General features: G+C 47.8%; 2 protein-coding genes across 2 annotated transcripts; one reads left to right on the forward strand and one right to left on the reverse strand.

The window, feature by feature from the left end:
* Positions 1–457: 457 nt before the first annotated feature.
* On the reverse strand, positions 458–2,954 carry LOC141051575 (heat shock 70 kDa protein-like). Its single transcript, XM_073548570.1, has one exon. It carries the CDS (start codon positions 2,632–2,634, stop codon positions 691–693), a length of 1,944 nt encoding a protein of 647 aa, XP_073404671.1. The 5' UTR covers positions 2,635–2,954; the 3' UTR covers positions 458–690.
* Positions 2,955–18,392: 15,438 nt separating this feature from the next.
* On the forward strand, positions 18,393–20,786 carry LOC141051574 (heat shock 70 kDa protein-like). The gene has a single exon (XM_073548569.1). The coding sequence runs from the start codon at positions 18,610–18,612 to the stop codon at positions 20,551–20,553; it is 1,944 nt and encodes a 647-aa protein (XP_073404670.1). The 5' UTR covers positions 18,393–18,609; the 3' UTR covers positions 20,554–20,786.
* The last annotated feature ends 4,576 nt before the right edge of the window (positions 20,787–25,362 follow it).

Genomic DNA, 25,362 nt, shown 5'->3' on the forward strand with positions numbered 1-25,362 from the left:
TGTTTGAACATGGGTATCCTGACCTTAGTTTACAGTTTTATAGGCATATATGAAGTTTGGAGGTTCAAGACGGTTCTCCCACATTCAGTCCGTGCGTTGAGGTCCATAAATAAACTGTGAAATAAAGCAGTCTGAACCGGCGCTAAATAATGTGTTCCTAACACAATGGTTATAATAAGAAAGATAAGACTACAATAAACCGTGATGGGGATGTCGCACCCCAGACCTTCAATCATCGGTCCCCTCAATGATTGGATATTGACGGTTTTTATTAGTTTTACAATAGACTTTTAATATGTAAGTTGAGAAAAAAGAAGAAAAAAACTCTTGGACAGTAGATAATCAAAAGAAAAATGTGTAATTATCGGTATTTAAATATTTACTAATTCATTAATTTCTAATATTCACTAATTCCACCTGTATAAACCTCATTAAAATAAGTACAAATACAAATGTCTACACAAAAATAAAGTATCTTTTATTAACACAATAAAACAATACAATCTAAATTGGGAAATAGCAAAACATTTACAAATAATTTATTTTCAAAAGTAAAAATACATTTTTTATATAGAAATCCAGGTAAATGTCTCATTGAGACAAATATGTAGAAAATCTGCTGCTACGATGTTTATTCACCAGTCCATATCATACAGTCACTCAATTTATAAGTTTGTATTAATATCACTTTTAATCCACTTCTTCAATAACGGGTCCTGTGTTGGGGCCCTGTTTTGCTTGGGCACTGCAGCTGGCGCCAGGCATTCCTCCTGGCATCCCACTTGTGGGGGCTCCTTGGTACAGTTTGGTGGTGATGGGATTGCACACCTTCTCCAGCTCCTTCTGCTGATGGGCATACTCCTCTTTCTCAGCCAACTGGTTCTTGTCCAGCCATGATAGGGCCTCATTACACTTCTCCATGATGATCTTCTTATCTCCAGGACTTATCTTATCCTTCACATTTTCGTCCTCCACTGCACTCTTCATACTGAAGACATAGGCCTCCAGGGAGTTCTTAGCCGCAATCCTCTCTCTTTGAGTGTCATCGTCCGCCTTATACCTCTCGGCCTCTTCCACCATCTTCTCAATCTCCTCTCTGCTCAGCCTGCCCTTGTCATTGGTTATTGTGATTTTGTTCTGTTTGCCAGAGCTTTTGTCCATGGCAGACACATTGAGAATACCATTAGCATCTATGTCAAAAGTCACTTCAATTTGTGGCACTCCACGTGGGGCTGGAGGAATCCCACTGAGTTCAAACTTGCCAAGAAGATTGTTGTCCTTGGTCATTGCTCTCTCACCCTCAAACACCTGGATGAGGACTCCTGGCTGGTTGTCAGAATAAGTGGTGAAGGTTTGTGTCTGCTTAGTTGGGATGGTTGTGTTTCGCTTGATCAGAACAGTCATTACTCCTCCGGCTGTTTCAAGGCCGAGGGAGAGCGGTGCTACATCCAGAAGAAGGAGATCCTGAACCTTCTCAGACTTATCACCAGTTAATATGGCAGCTTGAACAGCAGCTCCATAGGCCACAGCCTCATCAGGGTTGATGCTCTTGTTCAGCTCTTTCCCATTAAAGAAGTCTTGAAGTAGCTTCTGCACTTTGGGGATACGGGTTGATCCTCCAACCAAGACTATATCATGAATTTGAGATTTGTCCATTTTAGCATCTCTGAGGGCCTTTTCTACAGGATACAGGGTACCTCTAAAGAGGTCTGAACACAGCTCCTCAAAGCGAGCTCTGGTGATGGACGTATAGAAGTCAATACCCTCATACAGAGAGTCAATCTCGATGCTGGCTTGGCTGCTGGAGGACAGGGTTCTCTTGGCTCTCTCGCAGGCTGTCCTGAGCCTTCTCAATGCTCTCTTGTTCTGGCTGATGTCCTTCTTGTGCTTGCGTTTGAATTCCTCCACAAAGTGATTGACCATACGGTTATCAAAGTCCTCTCCTCCCAGATGGGTGTCACCAGCTGTGGCCTTGACCTCAAACACACCATCATCAATGGTGAGAATGGAAACATCGAAGGTGCCCCCTCCTAAGTCGAAGATCAGAACGTTATGTTCTCCACGGCTGCCCTTGTCCAGTCCGTAAGCGATGGCGGCTGCTGTGGGCTCATTGATGATTCTCAGCACATTCAAACCAGCGATGACTCCAGCGTCCTTGGTGGCTTGCCTTTGGGAATCATTGAAATAGGCCGGGACGGTAATAACAGCGTCTTTCACTGGATGGCCCAGATAGGCCTCGGCCGTCTCTTTCATCTTCAGCAAAACCATGGAGGAGATTTCCTCAGGAGAAAATGTCTTCTGTTCCCCTTTGTAGTCCACAGTCACCTTAGGTTTTCCTCCATCACTCACCACCCTGAATGGCCAGTGCTTCATGTCAGACTGCACCACCGGGTCGTCAAACTTTCGGCCGATCAGCCTCTTGGCATCGAAGACGGTGTTCTGTGGGTTCATGGCCACCTGGTTCTTGGCTGCATCGCCGATCAGTCTCTCGGTGTCGGTGAAGGCCACGTAACTTGGGGTGGTGCGGTTTCCCTGGTCGTTGGCGATGATCTCCACTTTGCCATGTTGAAAGACGCCAACACAGGAATAGGTGGTGCCCAGGTCGATGCCGACTGCAGCTCCTTTGGCGGACATTATGGTAGAGGAGTGCGAGGGAGAAATAGTGAATAGCTTCTCCTGCTGTGTCTGGTGTGGAGCTTCTGCGCTTTTCTCTGCTGCTGTGTCTGGTGCTGCCGTCCAGTCGCTCTTCCTCCTGCCTCTGTGTCAGGCTCACAGTCTGTACCTCAGTTATGCCTGACGTGCTGCTGTCATGTGTATTTATACTGTAAGCCGCATTCCAGCCTCTGAGGTAACAGCCAATCAGAACTCTCCATTCCACACGCAGCTCCATAGAAACAGTCCTGAACATTCACGAAGCTTCCCCTGCAGTTAGCCAATCACAGCGCAGCTCTGGTGATGTCATCACTCGAGACTCTTCCAGCTGATTCCAGGGCAGAAACCTTCTGACCAATTAGATTTGAGTGTGCTATGACGTCACTGGGCGGGAAGCTTCCAGCAGCTGCTATTGGCTGACATTTCTCGGCGCTTCCAGCTGCTTCTCGGCTGTTCCAGATCTGTGGTGATGTCCTGTCCCTGTGTAATAAGTATAATGGCTATTACAACCGCTGTCTCCTCTGAGCTTCGTGTGACCGCTGCTCTATCAGCTCCTGAGAAACCGCACCGAATATTACACTTGGCAACAGACGATGAATTAGTGCAGGTGCCCCTCCCCTTTCATAGTGGTACAGTCCGTGCAGGGAGTGGAACATGAGAAGAACTGATGAGAAGCTTCCACCTCAGAGGACAGGAGGGGAGGCTGCAGTGTAATGGAGGCAATATCCAGTGCGGTGTAAGGGGTCAGCGTAAGAGAACGGCCTGAGGAACCACTAGTCCCAGCATGCCCTGTCATCCTCCTGGTGAGGGGACGGCGGCTCCTATGTGCAGTGGGTTGGTGCCCGGTCGGTCATCGCTGGGGTCGGTCACACGTCCGACATTCCTGGGCCGTGTACACACAGTGGTGTCCGGTCTGACTGCGGTCTCCTGACCCGACATGGACAGTATGGACGGCCCGGACATCGCGGTGTGTACTGACCAGAGAAAGCCACACGTGAGAGCGGCCTTCTCCATAGGTGTCCACCATTGTGACCATCATGGCCCCACCAGGGGAGGACACTGACAGTGATGGGCCCCTGCGCAGGAGTCCGGGGCCCCATCAAGCTGCACCCCGGTAAACAAGCACATTTATAGGTACATTCACATTAATAGAACGCAGGCGTGCCGGGTCACACACTACATGGGCCTATGTACATAAACGCAGGCACGAAAGGACAAATGTGCACAGAAACCATCACAATCTTGTGATCCACTCGTCCACATCATTAGACGATTTTATTTCTTTATACGTTCATAGTTGTAACAGACATGGCGTTAATTCACCAACCTTTCACTATATAACAGCGAGATGTAACTTTGTTAAAGGTTCGTTCACATTAGTGTATAAATCAGACGAGTGCAATCCGATAAAAACCTGTATTACACTCGAGCCAATGTCATTCAATGAGGCCGTGCAGATCACTCTGAAATCGGTACAGTGCAAGAAAAAAAATGGCATGCCAGACCATCAGTATACAGACTATCAGTATACGGACCATCAGTGTACGGACCATCAGTGTACGGACCATCAATATACGGACCATCAATATACGGACCATCAGTGTACGGACCATCAGTGTACGGACCATCAGTATACGGACCACCAGTATATGGACCACCAGTGTACAAGACCATCAGTATACAGACTAGCAGTATGCAGATCAGTATACGGACCAACAGGATACGGACCATCAGTATACAGACCACCAGTATATGGACCACCAGTATATGGACCATCAGTATACAGACTAGCAGTATGCAGATCATCAGGATACGGACCATCAGTATATGGACCATCAGTATACTGATCATCAATATATGGATCATCAGTGTACCGACCACCAGTATACAGACAACCAGTATACAGACCACTAATATACAGACCACCAGTGTACAGACATTCAGTATATGGACCATCACATTAGCAGAGCAATTCCTTCTCTTCCACTCTGCTGAGATGACTGTGCGTCACTGTCAGCATCGTTCTGATCGTAAGCCGGTTTTCAGCAGTAGGCAGAGGAGAGTCGGCTTTCATTCAGTATGATGTCGATGTAAGAAGATGGACCAGACCGGGGGTACCTCTGTTCCAGAGATATCAGGGCTATCACCATTGTTGCCCGGGGGAAAGCTTTCCGACCCAGATCGACCTTTGCACGCAACAGTAGGGAGCGTGTCTTTGATAAAAGGCACTGAGCGTGGGAAAGAGAGAGGAGACTTGGCGGGAAGACTGAGCGTGCAGCAGGGGAAGGTTGGTGCTCCGTCCTTCAAGCATCGTGATAGCGCAGGCCCGCACTGTTGATTCCCTGCGTTCAGAGACACTGTGGACAAACTGCCGTGTGCCTGTTGTCCCCCACGATGGAAAGTTGCAGACTCTCCGGGCCAGTGGTTACTGCACGCGTGCCGACTGAGACAGGCTGGGTGACTCATTTTGAACTGTGTAATTCCTCACCCGCATACTACGGCCGGCCGAGCTGAGTCACGCTCCGGTGGTAACACAGACTGCTCTGCATCCCGTACGACGAACCGTGGATCAAGGACCCCGCTTAGTACAACGAGGATTCATCGCCCTCACTGGGAACCAACACTCAACTTCATGACGACACTGGAAACATCACGCACCACTTCCATGGGTGCCACCGTTGGAACCTACAGCTCTTCAGCCAGGAAGCCGGTGGACTGATAGGTTAACCCTTTCATGAACAGTTGCTTTACCTTATACCTCACCTTGCACCTATACCGTGCTGTAACCACCTCCCTTACTCCCCTGCTTAACCCATTATATCTCTGCGTGGAGTATAACTCTGTAAATAAATGTTAACCCTTGTTCTGCCTCCTGTCTGTCACTGCAACCTGCTCACATTGGCAGTGACATCCTGTCAATACAGCAGAGCAGAAGAGAAGGAGATGCTCTGCTGATGTAATGTCACAGGAAACAGGATATTTACCAGCTGGAGCGGGCTGTGACCAGGAGAGGTTGGTGGACTGTCGGTGAGTGCTTAGTCCCTACAAAAAAAATGCTCCCAGCTAACTGCTTTAATGAGACATTGTATATTGATGCACAGTGCATGGTTAAGTCTCTGGTTTGGAAATGAATCACTGTCCATGGGACTGCAGGAAACAGGAAGGCGCTTGACTCTATTTTCTCCATTAGGCCATGTGCACACAATGAGTGGTGAGTTTTTACCGCAGTATTTGTAAGCCAAAATCAGGTGAGGAACGGTCAGAGGAAAAGGATCATATTCCTCACCAATCGTTACACCGATGCCTCTACCTTGTGCCAGTCATTACACTGGCTACCCATCCACTCCAGAATTCAGTATAAACTTATTACCCTCACCCACAAAGCCCTCCATGGCTCAGCACCACACTACATCTCCTCCCTTGTTTCAGTATACCACCCTACCCGCGCCCTCCGTTCTGCTGATGACCTGAGGTTAGTATCCTCAATAGTCAGAACCTCCCACTCCCGTCTCCAAGACTTTACACATGCCGCGCCAATTCTTTGGAATGCACTTCCCAGGTCAATACGATTAGTCCCCAATCCCCACAATTTTAAGCGTGCCCTGAAAACACATTTATTCAGACTGGCCTATCGCCTCAACACATTATCCTACTCTATCCCTGTGTGGCACAGCCAAAAGTTTTACCATAACCAGGTTCCCCGCATCATGTTCCCACATGCTTAATGCATCCATTAGCCCTCTGTATCTGTACTGTCACACACTTAACATTATGGCTGGTCCATACAATCAGGGCAACTGTTACCACCCACCTTTCGTGTCTCCCTCTTTCCTCATAGACTGTAAGCTTGCGAGCAGGGCCCTCTTTGCTCTTGGTATTTGTTATAATCTACTGTATGTAATTATTGTTATGCTGTAATGTCTATTGTCTGTACAAATCCCCTCTGAAATGTAAAGTGCTGCGGAATATGTCGGCGCTATAAAAATAAAATGTAGTATTATTATTATTATTATTAAAGCATAGTAGAAACATTTGCACCCCTTCTGCATTTTTCACCCACTCCTGATTTTGGCTTAGGCTGGTTTCACATTAGCGCTTTTTAAGCGCACGCACGGCCGGGGGTAGCTCCGCCCCCGAGCCGGCTCTCTGCCCGGCGTGCCCGCCCCTTGCTTGTAGCGCCTCCTAGCGCACAGCGGCGCCTGCGATCGGCGCACCCTATCTTTAGCATAGGGTGCGCAGATCGTGCGCAGGCCGTGCGCTAGTTGCGCTTTGACCTGCGCTGCGCACTTTTGACGGTGCGCCGTGTGCGCCAAAATCCGAAAAGTTTGATTTTGGCGCGCACGGCGCACCGTCAAAAGTGCGCAGCGCAGGTCAAAGCGCAACTAGCGCACGGCATGCGCACGATCTGCGCACCCTATGCTAAAGATAGGGTGCGCCGATCGCAGGCGCCGCTGTGCGCTAGGAGGCGGCGCTACAAGCAAGGGGCGGGCACGCCGGGCAGAGAGCCGGCTCGGGGGCGGAGCTACCCCCGGCCGTGCGTGCGCTTAAAAAGCGCTAATGTGAAACCAGCCTTACTTGGGTAAAAAACTCACCAAATACTGGATGTGTGCATGTGCAATGGTGACAGCTCCGATAGTTCTGAAACCGGTGCAAGAGAGGTACCCGCGGTCTAGTCCATCTTCTTATACTGACATCATGCTGAATGAAAGCTGGCTCTCCTCTGCCTGCTGCTGAGAACCGGCTGACGATCAGCATGATGCTGACAGTGACGCCCAGTCATCTCAGCAGAGCGGAAGAGAAAGATCTGCTCTGCTGATGTGATGGTCCGTATACTGTTGGTCTGTCCACTGATGTTCTGTACAATGGTGGTCGGTACACTGGTGGTCCGTATACTGATGGTCTGTATATTAGTGGCCCGTATACTGACGTTCCATACACTGATGGTACGTATACTGATGGCCTGTATACTGATGGTCCGTATACTGGTTCTCTGTATACTGATGGTCTGCATACTGATGTTCCATACACTGATGGTGCGTTGTTAAATATTAATAATTTGGATATGTATTTCTTATTACACTCAATTCTGTACTGAACAGTGCCTTCCGCTGACACTACATAGGCTATTTTTGTAAGTTTTGCTCATGGTAAATGTCAACTCCATTTATAGAGATCATGTGCTTTAAAAGACGTATATTTAAGGTAGGGGCTTACTCTAGGGGTGGCGCTCTCCTTCACCACCATGAGACACACTTAAAGAGTCATCTTTGCTTGAGCCACTATGGACAGCTGGTATGTAACTTGATCACTATGTGTAACTTCAAGAGAAGCCTAACAGAGACAGAAGCCATTTTACCATGCGGGATCTCAGGAAAAGATGGATACATGTTGCTTTGCTATGAACTAATGGACAATCTCTCCTTCACCTATTTTTCTGTTATAATCTTTTCTTTGATGAAAGAATCCAAATAAACCACTACATGTTTTTATAAGAACATTGTCATCTGGTAACTAGTCCTGAATATTATACAGGATACGCGTTTTTTACATCCGTATACTGATGGTCAGTACAATGATGTTCCGTATACTGATGGTCCGTATACTGAGTCTGTATACTGATGGTCCTTACACTGATGGTCCGTATACTGATGGACCGTACACTGGTGGTCTATATACTGATAGTCTGTATATTAATGGTCCGTATCCTGATAGTCCGTACATTAATGGTTCATATGCTGATGGTCCGTATACTGGTGGTCTATATACTGATAATCTGTATATTGATGGTCCGTATACTGAGTCTGTATACTGATGGTCCTTACACTGATGGTCCGTATACTGATGGTCTATATACTGATAGTCTGTATATTAATGGTCCGTATCCTGATAGTCCGTACATTAATGGTTCATATGCTGATGGTCCGTATACTGGTGGTCCATATACTGATAATCTGAATATTGATGGTCCGTATACTGATAGTCTGTATACTGATGATCTGGCATGCCATTTTGTTTCTCGCACTGTACTGATTTCAAAATGATCTGCACGCCTCATTGAATGACATTGGCTCGAGTGCAAACCAATTTTTTATCGGATTACACTCGTCTGATTTATACACTAATAAGAGCGAACCTTTAACAAAATTACAGCTCATTGTTATATAGTGAAAGGTTGGTAAATTAACGCCAAGTCTCTTACAACTATGAACGTATAAACAAATAAAATCGGCTAATGATGTGGACGAGTGGATCACAAAATTGTCATTGTTTATGTGCACATTTGTTATGTTATTTTGTGCCTGCGTTTATGTACATAGGTACATACCCATGTAACGTGTAACCGGCAGTGGCGGATTATAATGAGGTCAATTTGGGCAGTTGCCCCGGGCCCAGTGGGGTTAAGGGGCCCACAGCCCAGGCCAGTAAATTGCCCCATTATAATCCGCCACCGCGCAGGGCCGGATAATAGGAAGGGCAGGCGGGGCTTCAGCCCCGGGGCCCCCACCACAAGAGCTTCTAAGGGGGCCCCCACCACATTCCTGCTGGCTGCTGCAATGGCACTCCATCTTCTCCCCACCTAAAAGTGAGTGACCGTGGGGGCGGCATTATGTGCTCTGCTACCAGCAGCATCTACAAGTAGCCTGAACGCCGATGCTGCTGGTAGCGTGCAAAGGCTTGTGATGAGATCACAGGAGGTAAGGTGTCAGGGCCCCGATCATGTGACCCCTGTCTCCTCCCCTCCTGTGACCTCATCACAGGTCCTGTGCGCACAGCACAGAGCACTGAGAGCAGCCATGTATGTGGAGTGCGGCTCTGCGGGTGGAGGTCGGTGCTGGAGGCTCCATTATTCTCTGTGGAGTGCGGCTCTGCGGGTGGAGGTCGGTGCTGGAGGCCCCATTATTCTCTATGTGGAGTGCGGCTCTGCGGGTGGAGGTAGGTGCTGGAGGCCCCATTATTCTCTATGTGGAGTGCGGCTCTGCGGGTGGAGGTCGGTGCTGGAGGCTCCATTATTCTCTATGTGGAGTGCGGCTCTGCGGGTGGAGGTCAGTGCTGGAGGCTCCATTATTCTCTATGTGGAGTGTGGCTCTGCGGGTGGAGGTCGGTGCTGGAGGCCCCATTATTCTCTATGTGGAGTGCGGCTCTGCGGGTGGAGGTCGGTGCTGGAGGCCCCATTATTCTCTATGTGGAGTGCGGCTCTGCGGGTGGAGGTCGGTGCTGGAGGCTCCATTATTCTCTATGTGGAGTGCGGCTCTGCGGGTGGAGGTCGGTGCTGGAGGCCCCATTATTCTCTATGTGGAGTGCGGGTGGAGGTCGGTGCTGGAGGCTCCATTATTCTCTATGTGGAGTGTGGCTCTGCGGGTGGAGGTCGGTGCTGGAGGCTCCATTATTCTCTATGTGGAGTGCGGCTCTGCGGGTGGAGGTCGGTGCTGGAGGCTCCATTATTCTCTATGTGGAGTGTGGCTCTGCGGGTGGAGGTAGGTGCTGGAGGCTCCATTATTCTCTATGTGGAGTGGGGCTCTGCGGGTGGAGGTCGGATCTGGAGGCTCCATTATTCTCTATGTGGAGTGCGGCTCTGCGGGTGGAGGTTGGTGCTGGAGGCTCCATTATTTTCTATGTGGAGTGGGGCTCTGCGGGTGGAGGTCGGATCTGGAGGCCCCATTATTCTCTATGTGGAGTGCGGGTGGAGGTCGGTGCTGGAGGCTCCATTATTCTCTATGTGGAGTGTGGCTCTGCGGGTGGAGGTCGGTGCTGGAGGCTCCATTATTCTCTATGTGGAGTGCGGCTCTGCGGGTGGAGGTCGGTGCTGGAGGCCCCATTATTCTCTATGTGGAGTGCGGGTGGAGGTCGGTGCTGGAGGCTCCATTATTCTCTATGTGGAGTGTGGCTCTGCGGGTGGAGGTCGGTGCTGGAGGCTCCATTATTCTCTATGTGGAGTGCGGCTCTGCGGGTGGAGGTCGGTGCTGGAGGCTCCATTATTCTCTATGTGGAGTGTGGCTCTGCGGGTGGAGGTAGGTGCTGGAGGCTCCATTATTCTCTATGTGGAGTGGGGCTCTGCGGGTGGAGGTCGGATCTGGAGGCTCCATTATTCTCTATGTGGAGTGCGGCTCTGCGGGTGGAGGTAGGTGCTGGAGGCTCCATTATTTTCTATGTGGAGTGGGGCTCTGCGGGTGGAGGTCGGATCTGGAGGCCCCATTATTCTCTATGTGGAGTGCGGGTGGAGGTCGGTGCTGGAGGCTCCATTATTCTCTATGTGGAGTGTGGCTCTGCGGGTGGAGGTCGGTGCTGGAGGCTCCATTATTCTCTATGTGGAGTGTGGCTCTGCGGGTGGAGGTAGGTGCTGGAGGCTCCATTATTCTCTATGTAGAGTGTGGCTCTGCGGGTGGAGGTCGGATCTGGAGGCTCCATTATTCTCTATGTGGAGTGCGGCTCTGCGGGTGGAGGTCGGTGCTGGAGGCTCCATTATTCTCTATGTGGAGTGCGGCTCTGCGGGTGGAGGTCGGTGCTGGAGGCTCCATTAGTCTCTATGTGGAGTGGGGCTCTGCAGGTGGAGGTCGGTGCTGGAGGCCCCATTATTCTCTATGTGGAGTGCGGCTCTGCGGGTGGAGGTCGGTGCTGGAGGCCCCATTATTCTCTATGTAGAGTGTGGCTCTACGATTCGTGACCCCCGTCACGTGACGAGGGGGGCCCACAGAGTCTGAACTGCCCCGGGCCCTGGCTACCCTTAATCCACCCCTGGTAACCGGGCACGCGTACTTTTTATTAGGTGCTTAATGTGAATGTACATATAAATGAGCTTGTTTATCTGGGTGGGGCTTGATAGGGCCCCAGACACAACTCCTGCACAGGGGCCCATCACTGTCAGTGACGGCCCCTGGTGGGGGCCATGATGGTCACATGTGTGACTTTCTCTGGTTGAGTACACACCGCGATGTCCGGGCCGTCCATACTGTCCATGTCGAGTCAGGAGACCGCGGTCAGACCGGACAAAACTGCGTGTACATGTGGCGCCCCTGAGGGTTCAGTCGCCACAGAGGTACTGCACCTCACCCACTCTCAGGTACAGTGCCTTGCAAAAGTATTCGGCCCCCTGAAACATTTAAACCTTTTTCCCACATATCATGCTTCAAACATAAAGATACCTAATGTAAATTTTTGGTGAAGAATCAACAACAAGTGGAACACAATTGTGAAGTTGAACGAAATTTATTGGTTATTTTAAATTTTTGTGGAAAGTCAAAAACTGAAAAGTGGGGCGTGCAATATTATTCGGCCCCTTTACTTTCAGTGCAGCAAACTCACTCCAGACGTTCATTGTGAATCTCTGAATGATCCATGTTGTCCTAAATGGCTAATGATGATAAATATCCACCTGTGTGTAATCAAGTCTCCGTATAAGTGCACCTGCTCTGTGATAGTCTCAGGGTTCTCTTTGAAGCACAGAGAGCATCATGAAGATCAATGAACACAGCAGGCAGGTCCGTGATACTGTTGTGGAGAAGTTTAAAGCTGGATATGGATACAAAATGATTTCGAAAACTTTAAACATCCCAAGGAGCACTGTGCAAGCTATCATATTGAAATGGAAGGAGTATCATACCACTGCGAATCTACCAAGACCCGGCCGTCCCTCCAAACTTTCATCTCAAACAAGGAGAAGACTGATCAAAGATGCAGCCAAGAGGCCCATGATCACTCTGGATGAACTGCAGAGATCTACAGCTGAGGTGGGACAGTCTGTCCATAGGACAATAATCAGTCATACAGTGTACAAGTCTGGCCTTTATGGAAGAGTGGCAAGAAGAAAGCCATTTCTCAAAGATATCCATAAAAAGTGTTGTTTAAATTTTGCAACCAGCCACCTGGGAGACACACCAAACGTGGAAGAAGGTGCTCTGGTCAGATGAAGCCAAAATTGAACTTTTTGGCAACAATGCCAAACAATATGTTTGGCATAAAGGCAACACAGCTCATCACCCTGAACACACCATCCCCACTGTCAAACATGGTGGTGGCAGCATCATGGTTTGGGCCTGCTTTTCTTCAGCAGGGACAGGGAAGATGGTTAAAATTGATGGAAAGATGGATGGAGCCAAATACAGGACCATTCTTGAAGAAAACCTGTTGGAGTCTGCAAAAGACCTGAGACTGGGACGGAGATTTGTCTTCCAACAAGACAATGATCCCAAACCTAAAGCAAAATCTACAATGGAATGGTTCACAAATAAACATATCCAGGTGTTAGAATGGCCAAGTCAAAGTCCAGACCTGAATCCAATCGAGAATCTGTGGAAAGAGCTGAAAACTTCTGTTCACAAACGATCTCCATCCCACCTCACTGAGCTCGAGATGTTTGCCAAGGAAGAATGGGCAAGAATTTCAGTCTCTTGATGTACAAAACTGGTAGAGACATACCCCAAGCGACTTGCAGCTGTAATCGCAGCCACAGGTGGCGCCACAAAGTATTAAGTTAAAGGGGCGAATACTATTGCACACCCCACTTATCAGTTTTTGAATTTCCACAAAAATTTAAAATAACCAATAAATTTCGTTCAACTTCACAACTGTGTCCCACTTGTTGTTGATTATTCACCAAAAATTTACATTTGGTATCTTTATGTTTGAAGCATGATATGTGGGAAAAGGTTTAAAAGTTCCAGGGGGCCAAATACTTTCGCAAGGCACTGTAAGGAGGGAACATCACCCAACACATATTATAGCAGCAGGGCACCCTGGACGTACCCTACGGCTGTATGGTCTCATCCCAGGTTGAGTAGTAAAGGGTATTGGGAAGTGGGTGGAGATGGTAGGGAGAGGAGCTTAGAGAGCTGGACAGAACAGAACAGTTCAGAGAGTAGAAGGAAAGTGAAGAGACGTGTACAGTAGTGGAGCAGCTCCCTGTGAGGAGGAGCTGCAGAAAGAAAACTAGATTGAAGCATGTTCCCAGAAGAGGGAAGGGGTCCTAGGTGCACGGACAGTGAACATTCCATCTCTGGGGCACGATCCAGTATTAGAGGGACCAGGTCGCAGTGGGGTACCGGCCCCCAAGCCTAGTGGAGAAATCATCAGAATCAGCTAGAAAGCCGGAGGCAGGAGCATATTTAGGTGCTTCAGCCACAAGCCACAGTTATCTTCGCCGAAAACGCAGCCTTAAGGGAGCAAGGGGATGCAGAGAGGACGTCACCCGACAAGGTCCGCGGCTGCTGCCCTGACTGTGAGGTGATGGGCAGGAGAGGTGGAAAGCCAGCACAGTGAGATGGCCAGGAAAGGCATATACAGAAAGGAGTCCTGGAAAGGTGGATCCTGATCTACCTACAGGAAAGATGTATATCTTTGTACCGTGTTAGCCAGTAGATAGAATAATACTCAGAATTGAGAGTCCTCAGTGGTTGATTCCTTTTAATGGCTAACTGAAAAGATGGTAACAAATTGCAAGCTTTCGAGACTATTCAGGTCTCTTCATCCCCTACAACCCAAATCTGGAAGTGCTAAGGGAAGCTGCACGGAAATTACAACCTTTACTCCAAAAAGTTGCCCGATTACAATCCATTTTTCCAGACCCCCCACTGCTGTGCTTTTAGGCAGCCCCCAAATCTAAGAAACATCATTGTCAGAAGCTGCATGTCCTCTCCAACAGCTGCAGGAACATTTCCTTGCAACTAGAAAAAAAGGAAAACCTGTCCACTTATAATGACCACGGACAAGATAAAGATCCCCAATTCACATCAGGACGACAAGATCCCAGGTACTTTCAGCTGCATCACATCTAATGTGGTGTACTTAATTATTTGTACTAAAAGTCCAACTGGGGGTCTGTGTGGGGGAGACAGGGCAAAAGCTTAGAATAAGGATGAATTCTCATCGCCACACAATAAGAGAAAAAAGAATGGATCTACCTGTGGCAAAACATTTTTGTATGCCTGATCACAGCACCATTGATATGAAATTACTGGTATTGAAAGGTAACTTCACATCTCAGAGGGAGAGAAGAGTCTGTGAGTACAAATTCATGATGACCTTTGACACACTCAATGCAGTAATGAATGTGTCGCATGGTTTTATGTCTTTTACATCAATTAAGGAATTTGCTCCTAAGACCTTGTGGGGGCATCACAACACAGAACCAGACCCCAGAGGGCAATAAAACATCAAGAGTCCTTATCTATGAACTGTTTCAATATTTATGTCTCTCCCCATCCCATAATGACAATTGTTATGATTGGATCACCGAGGAGGAGAGCAAGACCAAGCTAAGCCACAGAAAACCAGAGAGGTTGGTAACTAAGCGGATTGCAGAATCCTGATCCTATCCACACAACTAGCAGTAGACGTGAAGTGTACCTAGGGTGGTCCTAGACGCCTCGGCACAGCCGGAGAGCTAAATAAGCCTAAAGCAAGAAAGGGGAAATTTAACCTGCCCCAGAGCAGACCCCAAAGGAATAGATAGCCCCCAAACATATACTGTCGGTGCGACAAGATAAAAACACAAACGCAGGTAGGAAAATAGACTGAGCAAATGATGGGGCCCACACTGACTAAACAGGAAAGGAAAGACACTATCTGCAATCACACAAAAAACCCTGCAAAAAATGTCCAACACGTCTGATAGAAAAATACTGACGTTGCACGACTTCGCCCACTATATCAGCACTCTGGTATATTCTGAAAGCAGAGCAAAAAGAGGCCAATCTAATATGGGACAAAAGCAAACTGGCACAAGCAGTAACATACGGATGGAGATTCAGCACAGCCCCAGCCAGAGCTGACTGACCACACAAAACTGAAATAGACAAAACCAGATCAAATGTGAACAATAGCAAAAGAACACTTAGCTGAGCATGCAGGGACTGAGCTGGAAACTAAGACCTCAGGAGGCAGGAAAAAATCACCAGCAGGGATAGAGGGAGTTGGCTGTGTTAAATCCAGTCTGAAACCCTGGATCTCCAATCGTCCTCCTCATTATCAGGGGGCAAGCCTCTGTTAATCAGATCAGCTCCATTACCTCCAGTAGCCACCAGAGGGAGCCCAGAAAGAGAACTCACGACCCCTCTGTCAATATGACCAGCTCCACTACCTTCACTAGCAACCAGAGGTAGGCCAGAAAGCGAATTCACAACAGACAATTCTGCTTCACGTCACTTGCCTTATCTATTGCATTTTTTCTGTGCTGTCTTGTGCATAAATATGTGATTCTTCAGATTTTGTATTAGTCAGTGCCTGATGACGAGACCTGAGTAATCTCGAAAGCTTGCAATGTGTTACCATCTTTTCAGTTAGCCATTAAAAGGTATCAACCACTGAGGACTCTCAATTCTGCATATTATTCCTGATCTATCTGGTAGTTTGCTAGAGCCCTCACCTGGAGGACACGGCTGGTGTTTGTGGACTGGGGAACTGTGGGTTAGGCAGTGTGCACACGCTGCAGATTCTGCTGCGGTTCTGGCCGCTGCGGGTCCGCAGCAGTTTTTGCTGTGGTGTACAGTACCATTATTCCCTATGGGAATAAAAAAATGCAGTGCAGACGGTGCGGATTTTTCCGCGCGTTTTTCCTGCGGTTTTGAAACCACAGAAAGAATTGACTTGTCATCTTTCTGCGGATGCCGCTGCGGTTTGCCATCTCCTCCATTGTGGAGATGAAAAAACGCAGAGCAATCCGCAGGCCAATCCACAGGTAAAACCGCAGGTCTTTGGACCTGCAGATTTACCTGCGGATTTTACAAAATCTGCGCGGCCAAATCCACACCCCAATCCGCAGCGTGTGCACGTAGCCTAAAGGGCATGTCACACTAAGCGATATCGCTGTGTGATACTTACCTACAACCCGCTCCCCCTGGTTATCGCTGATCGCGCGAGAACAGGCTGGACTGTTTCTCGTCAGCTTCCTGCTGTGGCGACGAGCGACGCGTGGAGCCGGGCGGGAGGACGCAGGATCACCTCGTGTGACAGGTAAGTAGCGACCACCGACCCCAGCGATGTCGCTGGTGAGATCTGTCTGTCTGGCAGCTCACTAGCGACCACTTAGCGATGTACCAGCGATCCTGACCGCGTCATATCGCTGGTCGGGATCGCTGGTGCATCGCTAAGTGTGACAGTACCTTAAAGCTTTGGAAACTGCACCCTGCTGTGTCCGCTAACCATTCCTGCGTCACCTGCCCTGCACCACACTCACTACCAACATCACCTTTAATACCCGAACTGCCCTGGGACTCCGCTCTACCCGTGGAGAGCTTAACCATCTTTGCTGCCCCATCACCATCCCAGAGGATCTGCATTGCAGCGTCAGTCCCCTGACCGAATACCACGGGTGGCGTCACGAACACTTTATTACAAACTTTATCCCCTTCCTCATCAACCCTTTTATTGGACGCCCAGGGAACGGACCGGGTCACTGCCGCTGTGACACTTCCCCTTTAAGAAGCGGCCCGGTACTGAGTATCCCCACTGCCCTGGTGGGCGATCCAACATCACCCAGGAATCGGACGTGTGATCCGACCCTAGCGATGACCGACCGGGCACAAACCCACTGCACATAGGAGCCGCCGTCCCCTCACCAGGAGGATGACAGGGCATGCTGGGACTAGTGGTTCCTCAGGCCGTTCTCTTACACTGACCCCTTAAGGCTCCGTCACACTAAGCGACTCACCAGCGATCCCGACACCGATATGAAGGTGTCAGGATCGCTAGTAAGTCGCTATGTGATCGCTGGTGAGCTGTAGAAAATAGTATCAAAATAAAAAATATAGTTATTCTCACCTTCCGACGTCCCGTTCAGCCATCCCGCCTCTCTCCACGCTCCGGTCCCAGTGATCCTTTGCATGAATGACCGCGAGATGTCACAGTCTCACGGGATAACAAAGTCTCACGGTCATTCGTGCAAAGGATCACTGGGACCGGAGCGTGGAGAGAGGCAGGATGGCTGAACGGGACGTCGGAAGGTGAGAATAACTATATTTTTAATTTTTTTTATTATTTTTTACACCTGATCGCTGGTCTCCCGCTGTCACACACAGCGATGCGTGCTGGCCAGCGGGAGACCAGCGACCAAAGAAATGTCCAGAGATTTCTTGCAGCGATCAGCGATACCGGCAGGGGGGCCGCTCGCTGATCGCTGTCACACACAGCAATCTCGCTGGTGAGATCGCTGTTACCTCACAAAAGTTGTGACTCAGCAGTGATCTCGCTACCGAGATCACTTAGTGTGACGGGGCCTTTACACCGCACTGGATATTGCCTCCATTACACTGCAGCCTCCCCTCCTGTCCTCTGAGGTGGAAGCTTCTCATCAGTTCTTCTCATGTTCCACTCCCTGCACGGACTGTACCACTATGAAAGGGGAGGGGGACCTGCACTAATTCATCGTCTGTTGCCAAGTGTAATATTCGGTGCGGTTTCTCAGGAGCTGATAGAGCAGCGGTCACACGAAGCTCAGAGGAGACAGCGGTTGTAATAGCCATTATACTTATTACACAGGGACAGGACATCACCACAGATCTGGAACAGCTGAGAAGCAGCTGGAAGCGCCGAGAAATGTCAGCCAATAGCAGCTGCTGGAAGCTTCCCGCCCAGTGACGTCATAGCACACTCAAATCTAATTGGTCAGAAGGTTTCTGCCCTGGAATCAGCTGGAAGTGTCTCGAGTGATGACATCACCAGAGCTGCGCTGTGATTGGCTGACTGCAGGGGACGCTTCGTGAATGTTCAGGACTGTTTCTATGGAGCTGCGTGTGGATTGGAGAGTGCTGATTGGCTGTTACCTCAGAGGCTGGAATGCGGCTTACAGTATAAATACACATGACAGCAGCACGTCTGAGGTACAGACTGAGAGCCTGACACAGAGGCAGGAGGAAGAACGACTGGACGGCAGCACCAGACACAGCAGCAGAGAAAAGCGCAGAAGCTCCACACCAGACACAGCAGGAGAAGCTATTCACTATTTCTCCCTCGCACTCCTCTACCATAATGTCCGCCAAAGGAGCTGCAGTCGGCATCGACCTGGGCACCACCTATTCCTGTGTTGGCGTCTTTCAACATGGCAAAGTGGAGATCATCGCCAACGACCAGGGAAACCGCACCACCCCAAGTTACGTGGCCTTCACCGACACCGAGAGACTGATCGGCGATGCAGCCAAGAACCAGGTGGCCATGAACCCACAGAACACCGTCTTCGATGCCAAGAGGCTGATCGGCCGAAAGTTTGACGACCCGGTGGTGCAGTCTGACATGAAGCACTGGCCATTCAGGGTGGTGAGTGATGGAGGAAAACCTAAGGTGACTGTGGACTACAAAGGGGAACAGAAGACATTTTCTCCTGAGGAAATCTCCTCCATGGTTTTGCTGAAGATGAAAGAGACGGCCGAGGCCTATCTGGGCCATCCAGTGAAAGACGCTGTTATTACCGTCCCGGCCTATTTCAATGATTCCCAAAGGCAAGCCACCAAGGACGCTGGAGTCATCGCTGGTATGAATGTGCTGAGAATCATCAATGAGCCCACAGCAGCCGCCATCGCTTACGGACTGGACAAGGGCAGCCGTGGAGAACGTAACGTCCTGATCTTCGACTTAGGAGGGGGCACCTTCGATGTTTCCATTCTCACCATTGATGATGGTGTGTTTGAGGTCAAGGCCACAGCTGGTGACACCCATCTGGGAGGAGAGGACTTTGATAACCGTATGGTCAATCACTTTGTGGAGGAGTTCAAACGCAAACACAAGAAGGACATCAGCCAGAACAAGAGAGCATTGAGAAGGCTCAGGACGGCCTGCGAGAGAGCCAAGAGAACCCTGTCCTCCAGCAGCCAAGCCAGCATCGAGATTGACTCTCTATATGAGGGCATTGACTTCTATATGTCCATAACCAGAGCTCGCTTTGAGGAACTGTGTACAGACCTCTTTAGAGGTACCCTGTATCCTGTAGAAAAAGCCCTCAGAGATGCTAAAATGGACAAATCTCAAATTCATGATATAGTCTTGGTTGGAGGATCAACCCGTATCCCCAAAGTGCAGAAGCTACTTCAAGACTTCTTTAATGGGAAAGAGCTGAACAAGAGCATCAACCCTGATGAGGCTGTGGCCTATGGAGCTGCTGTTCAAGCTGCCATATTAACTGGTGATAAGTCTGAGAAGGTTCAGGATCTCCTTCTTCTGGATGTAGCACCACTCTCCCTCGGCCTTGAAACAGCCGGAGGAGTAATGACTGTTCTGATCAAGCGAAACACAACCATCCCAACTAAGCAGACACAAACCTTCACCACTTATTCTGACAACCAGCCAGGAGTCCTCATCCAGGTGTTTGAGGGTGAGAGAGCAATGACCAAGGACAACAATCTTCTTGGCAAGTTTGAACTCAGTGGGATTCCTCCAGCCCCACGTGGAGTGCCACAAATTGAAGTGACTTTTGACATAGATGCTAATGGTATTCTCAATGTGTCTGCCATGGACAAAAGCTCTGGCAAACAGAACAAAATCACAATCACCAATGACAAGGGCAGGCTGAGCAGAGAGGAGATTGAGAAGATGGTGGAAGAGGCCGAGAGGTATAAGGCGGACGATGACACTCAAAGAGAGAGGATTGCGGCTAAGAACTCCCTGGAGGCCTATGTCTTCAGTATGAAGAGTGCAGTGGAGGACGAAAATGTGAAGGATAAGATAAGTCCTGGAGATAAAAAGATCATCATGGAGAAGTGTAATGAGGCCCTATCATGGCTGGACAAGAACCAGTTGGCTGAGAAAGAGGAGTATGCCCATCAGCAGAAGGAGCTGGAGAAGGTGTGCAATCCCATCACCACCAAACTGTACCAAGGAGCCCCCACAAGTGGGATGCCAGGAGGAATGCCTGGCGCCAGCTGCAGTGCCCAAGCAAAACAGGGCCCCAACACAGGACCCGTTATTGAAGAAGTGGATTAAAAGTGATATTAATACAAACTTATAAATTGAGTGACTGTATGATATGGACTGGTGAATAAACATCGTAGCAGCAGATTTTCTACATATTTGTCTCAATCAGACAATTACCTGGATTTCTATATAAAAAATGTATTTTTACTCTTGAAAATAAATTATTTGTAAATGTTTTGCTATTTCCCAATTTAGATTGTATTGTTTTATTGTGTTAATAAAAGATACTTTATTTTCGTCTAGACATTTGTATTTGTACTTATTTTAATGAGGTTTATACAGGTGGAATTAGTGAAGATTAGAAATGAATGAATTAGTAAATATTTAAATACAGATAAACAAAAGAAAAATGTGTAATTATCTACTGTCCAAGAGTTTTTTCTTTTTTTCTCAACTTACATATTAAAGGTCTATTGTAAAACTAATAAAGACCGTCAATATCCAATCACTGAGGGGACCGATGATTGAAGGTCTGGGGAGCGACATCCACATCACGGTTTATTGTAGTCTTATCTTTCTTATTATAACCATTGTGTTAGGAACACATTATTTAGCGCCGGTTCAGACTGCTTTATTTCACAGTTCATATATGGATCTCAACGCATGGACTGAATGTGGGAGAACCGTCTTGAACCTCCAAACTTCATATATGCCTATAAAACTGTAAACTAAGGTCAGGATACCCATGTTCAGTCCATGCATTGTGGTCGTCTGAACACGGCCTAAGAAATATAACAATATTACAGGTTTTCCTCCTCTGAAGCATCACCTGCTTGTGATTGCAGCTTTCCTCACAAACTGCTCAGTGAATACGACGCTGACCCACGTCATTTTTTTAATAGCCAGTAAAGGCTAATTATACAGCTGAGGGCCGATATTCAAAGCCTTGGAAGACCCATGGGTATTACCCCCTTGACAGGCTAAAAACATCGGTCCCCAGTCGCTGGCTTTCCCTCTCTGGTGCAGAAAGTTGTGCGGGAGCCAACGCCATTTTTTCTTCCATTTTGTTTAAACAGATATTGTGTTTAAGGCTGAGGTCACACTTGCGAGAAACTCCCATGAGTCTCATACCTCAATACCCGGCACTGCCACCGGCACTCGTACCGCAGCCACACACTCCGGTCCGAGTGCTGTCAGCAGTGCCGGGTACTGAGGTGCGAGACTCGTGCGAGTTTGTCGTGTGAACCCTGCCTAATGCAGATTTCGTGTGTGTGTGTATTTAACTATGTACCATTTTCTTATGTTTATTACTAAATTTCAGGATTGGTGTAATCTATCTATTAATATATCTATGTGTGTGTAAACTTTATTCTTCAATGGAGAATGTAAAATAAGAGGTTGGACAAAGAAATGACATCACAATTTTTTTTTTTGCTAAATAATAGATATTTATTTAGCTTACAAAAATGCATAGAAATCCGCATGAAAAAAACTGCATGAAAATCTGCATCAAAAACGCATGGATTTTTAACTGTGTTTTCTGCCAAGAGATGCAAAATTTGTGTAGAAAATTCCACAGGCAAATCCACAACGTGTGCATATACCCTAGTTCATGTGGGTTTATTTGCTTAATAAACCCAGAAGCCCCAACAAAAGGTAAACCGCCTTTAGAGCAGGGAAAAACTAAACATAAATGTCCTTAACAAGGCTCAGGCCTGTGGGCAGCATGCAGGCTCGGTCTGGAGCCACACATACAGGAGTCCTTCTTCCTCCCAACACACAGACCATGTGTCAAACAACAGCCTCCATTACATAAGCTGTAACCGCACCCAGAGATGAGGTATGTGGGTAGTTAGGCCTGCTCATCTCTCATAACTACCCGCAACCCGGACTCAGGTGCCCCAAACAACATCTTTGGCTACTTTTACACTTACCGCATTTTTTGTGGTCCGTTATTGCGGCCTGTTTTTTATCGCCGCATTTTTTGTGGTCTGCCGCAATAACGGGCCGCAAAAAAGTTTGAGGATCGCCGTTTTTATCCCCAAATACTATGGAAATAGTATTGAAAAAAAATGGTGTTCCACAAAACCGATAGTCACGGTGCACCGCAAAAACAAACTTCCGTTTGTTTTTTGTGCCCGACTGATTTACAATGGGGGCCGTGTCCGTACGCCATATGAAAGATCGAGCAGTCTCAATCTTTTATCATGGCCGCAAAAACGGCCCTCATGAACGTACGGTACACGGCGCACCGTGGAATTTTTTCGGGACGATTTTGCGGCCCCATAGAAATCTGTTGGGGCCGTAAAATCGACCTGCAAAAAACAGTAAGTGTAAAAGTAGCCTTAGTGCTTATGTGAACGAAAGAAAATACTCCGGGTTACATCACAGAGAGAGCAGCCATCTCTGTGACACATACCTCCCATTGATTACACGGTCTTTAGCCTCCTTACGGCATATATGAATCATTTATCTGTAACCTGCCTATGATAGTCAACTGATCAAGTCTTGCACAGTATTTTATCTTCACAGTCTCCAATAGCACTTTACTAGACTCTCTTTATTGGATTGTGGGCATTTATGCAATATTAGCAATTATTTATCTGGGTCACTTTAGTATAGTCGTTTCTCTGTATCTGTCTCCACTTTTAGTATGTTTCTTTTATCATTGATACCAAATAAACATTATTGAATGTTATCCTGTGGGCTCAGTACTTCATTTTTTTTGTAGGTTTTTGTTAAAAGAGCAGTAAGAGGATACAAATAGAATTCTTCCTGTTTTATCAGGTCGACATTTATCTTTTAGAAGGTCCTCGTGTTTCAAATTCAAAGCCTTAGTTTTAAGCTTAGTTATCTCTAATTTTGGGTATCCCCTTAGTCATCCTCCACAGATGGTTTCTATCAAAACAGAATGTTATTCCTATCAGTTGATTTAACAAATAAATCAGTACATAGACGACCACATTCTTTGTAAACTAAAGTATCCAAAAATTGTAAGCTCACAGTAGAACTTGTTAATGTGAACTGTAATTCCTTAATAGACCTCATTGATTTCAGACTGGAAGGCAAGGAGTTCCTCCATGCCGCCTACCCGTAAAAGAAAAACAACGGTAAGGAGGTGGCGGGGACCCTCATGTACCTTCTCTCTCCTTAATGCTGTTCACCTGTGTCACATGCGGCACCCTGATGTTTTATTAATGTTTTGCTGTTGTGTGCACTGTTATGTATTTGTCATGTACTGTAATGTGATGTTTTGTGCTTTAGCTTAGGGATAAATTAGGAAGTAGTGCAGGACCATAGGGGGATAAGAATAGAGGGGGCACAGTAGAGACAGAAAATAGGATTGATAAGAGTGTTAGTTAGATACAGGCAGCATTGGGGTTAAGCAGGTTGGAGGAGTCACAGAGCAGCGCAGAGCAGGGAGGTATAGGACAGATACTTCCTGGTTCTGTCAGACACCCGGGCACCTTGCCCAAGAGCAGGACGTGTGAGCAAAGTATTACAGGCTGTGGGGATAAAGCTGTTTCCGTAAGGGGCCCTAGGCTCAGAATCGTGTAGGTGGTCACCAGCTTATACAGAACCGTTCCAAGGAAAGATCCGAAGCTAGCTGTTGGGATTAGGAGGTGGCTGATTCGGTGAGCCCGTTACCCTATAACTCGTTGCCAGAACAGAGAAATGGCTGGAAGCTGGTGGGCCTGGAGCATGAGTGGGACAGAGATTATCCAGAAGAGCGGCAGGGATTGTCCAAGGAAACAGGTGGGACACGGATTATCTAGGGACATAGTTGAGCTTGCTGGGAAGATGCAGAAGATAGAGTCTGTCCGGATGACAGGGAAAAATAAGAGTATGTCTCTTATGTCTCTGTGTTTGACTTGTGCTGCCTATGTGATGAGTACACTACTGTCTAGTAAAGATAAACTGGTGAAAAAAGGCCTCGTCTCTGAAGTGATTTGCGGAGCTCATGAATGCAGAGCTGACATGGCAGCAGCTGAGGATAATCTGACAGCCTGTGAGTATACTGTGATGCATGCTGCACATGCAGTACAAGGGACTTTATCTTTTCATGTACAAGGTGCCGGGGTGCTCACTGATTGTTGCTTAGTGAACCCGTCCACGTCTACCACCCTGTGCCACCTTGTTACACATCAATATAGCGCTGTCTGGAGGAACTGTACATGAACCTATCAAAGACAGCCATGTAGATGTTGGCATACGAGGGGCGCCTAAAAACTTCGAGGCCCACCCATGAAATCTTTTTTGCATGGTCTTGTTTTGCAATGCAATATGTTATTTAGTTAGTTGAATGGTCTCATGAGCAATCTGGATTAATTTTGATTTTTTTTGTTTCCGTTACAGCATTTTAAAGTTGGGTCGCAAGGCTGAAATATGGAAATGGAGAAGTTGGCAAAGTTCACACATCGGCTGCTGCAATTCACTCCTGTGGTTTCCAACTGCTTCAGCACCCACCCTATTTCCCTGATTTGGCTCCCTCGGACTATCACCTATTCCCACAGATGAAAAAGCACCTTGGTGGAAGGTGGAATTGCAGCCATTGCAACAGCCGATGTGTGAACTTTGCCAACTTCTCCATTTCCATATTTCAGCCTTGCGACCCAACTTTAAAATGCTGTAACGGAAACAAAAAAAAAAATCAAAATAAATCCAGATTGCTCATGAGACCATTCAACTAACTAAATAACATATTGCATTGCAAAACAAGACCTTGCAAAAAAGATTTAATGGGTGGGCCTCAAAGTTTTCAGGCGCCCCTTCTATGTAGGGGCTATGTTGGACCCCATAGCTATCCCCCTTTGATGCAGGAAGTGCTCATCGAAAGGAGGCTGTCTTTGAGGATAATGTATAGTACATGTAGAGAGT

This window comes from Dendrobates tinctorius, unplaced genomic scaffold, assembly GCF_039654945.1.
Source record: "Dendrobates tinctorius isolate UK_male_01 unplaced genomic scaffold, ASM3965494v1 ptg000157l, whole genome shotgun sequence".
Taxonomy (NCBI): domain Eukaryota; kingdom Metazoa; phylum Chordata; class Amphibia; order Anura; family Dendrobatidae; genus Dendrobates; species Dendrobates tinctorius.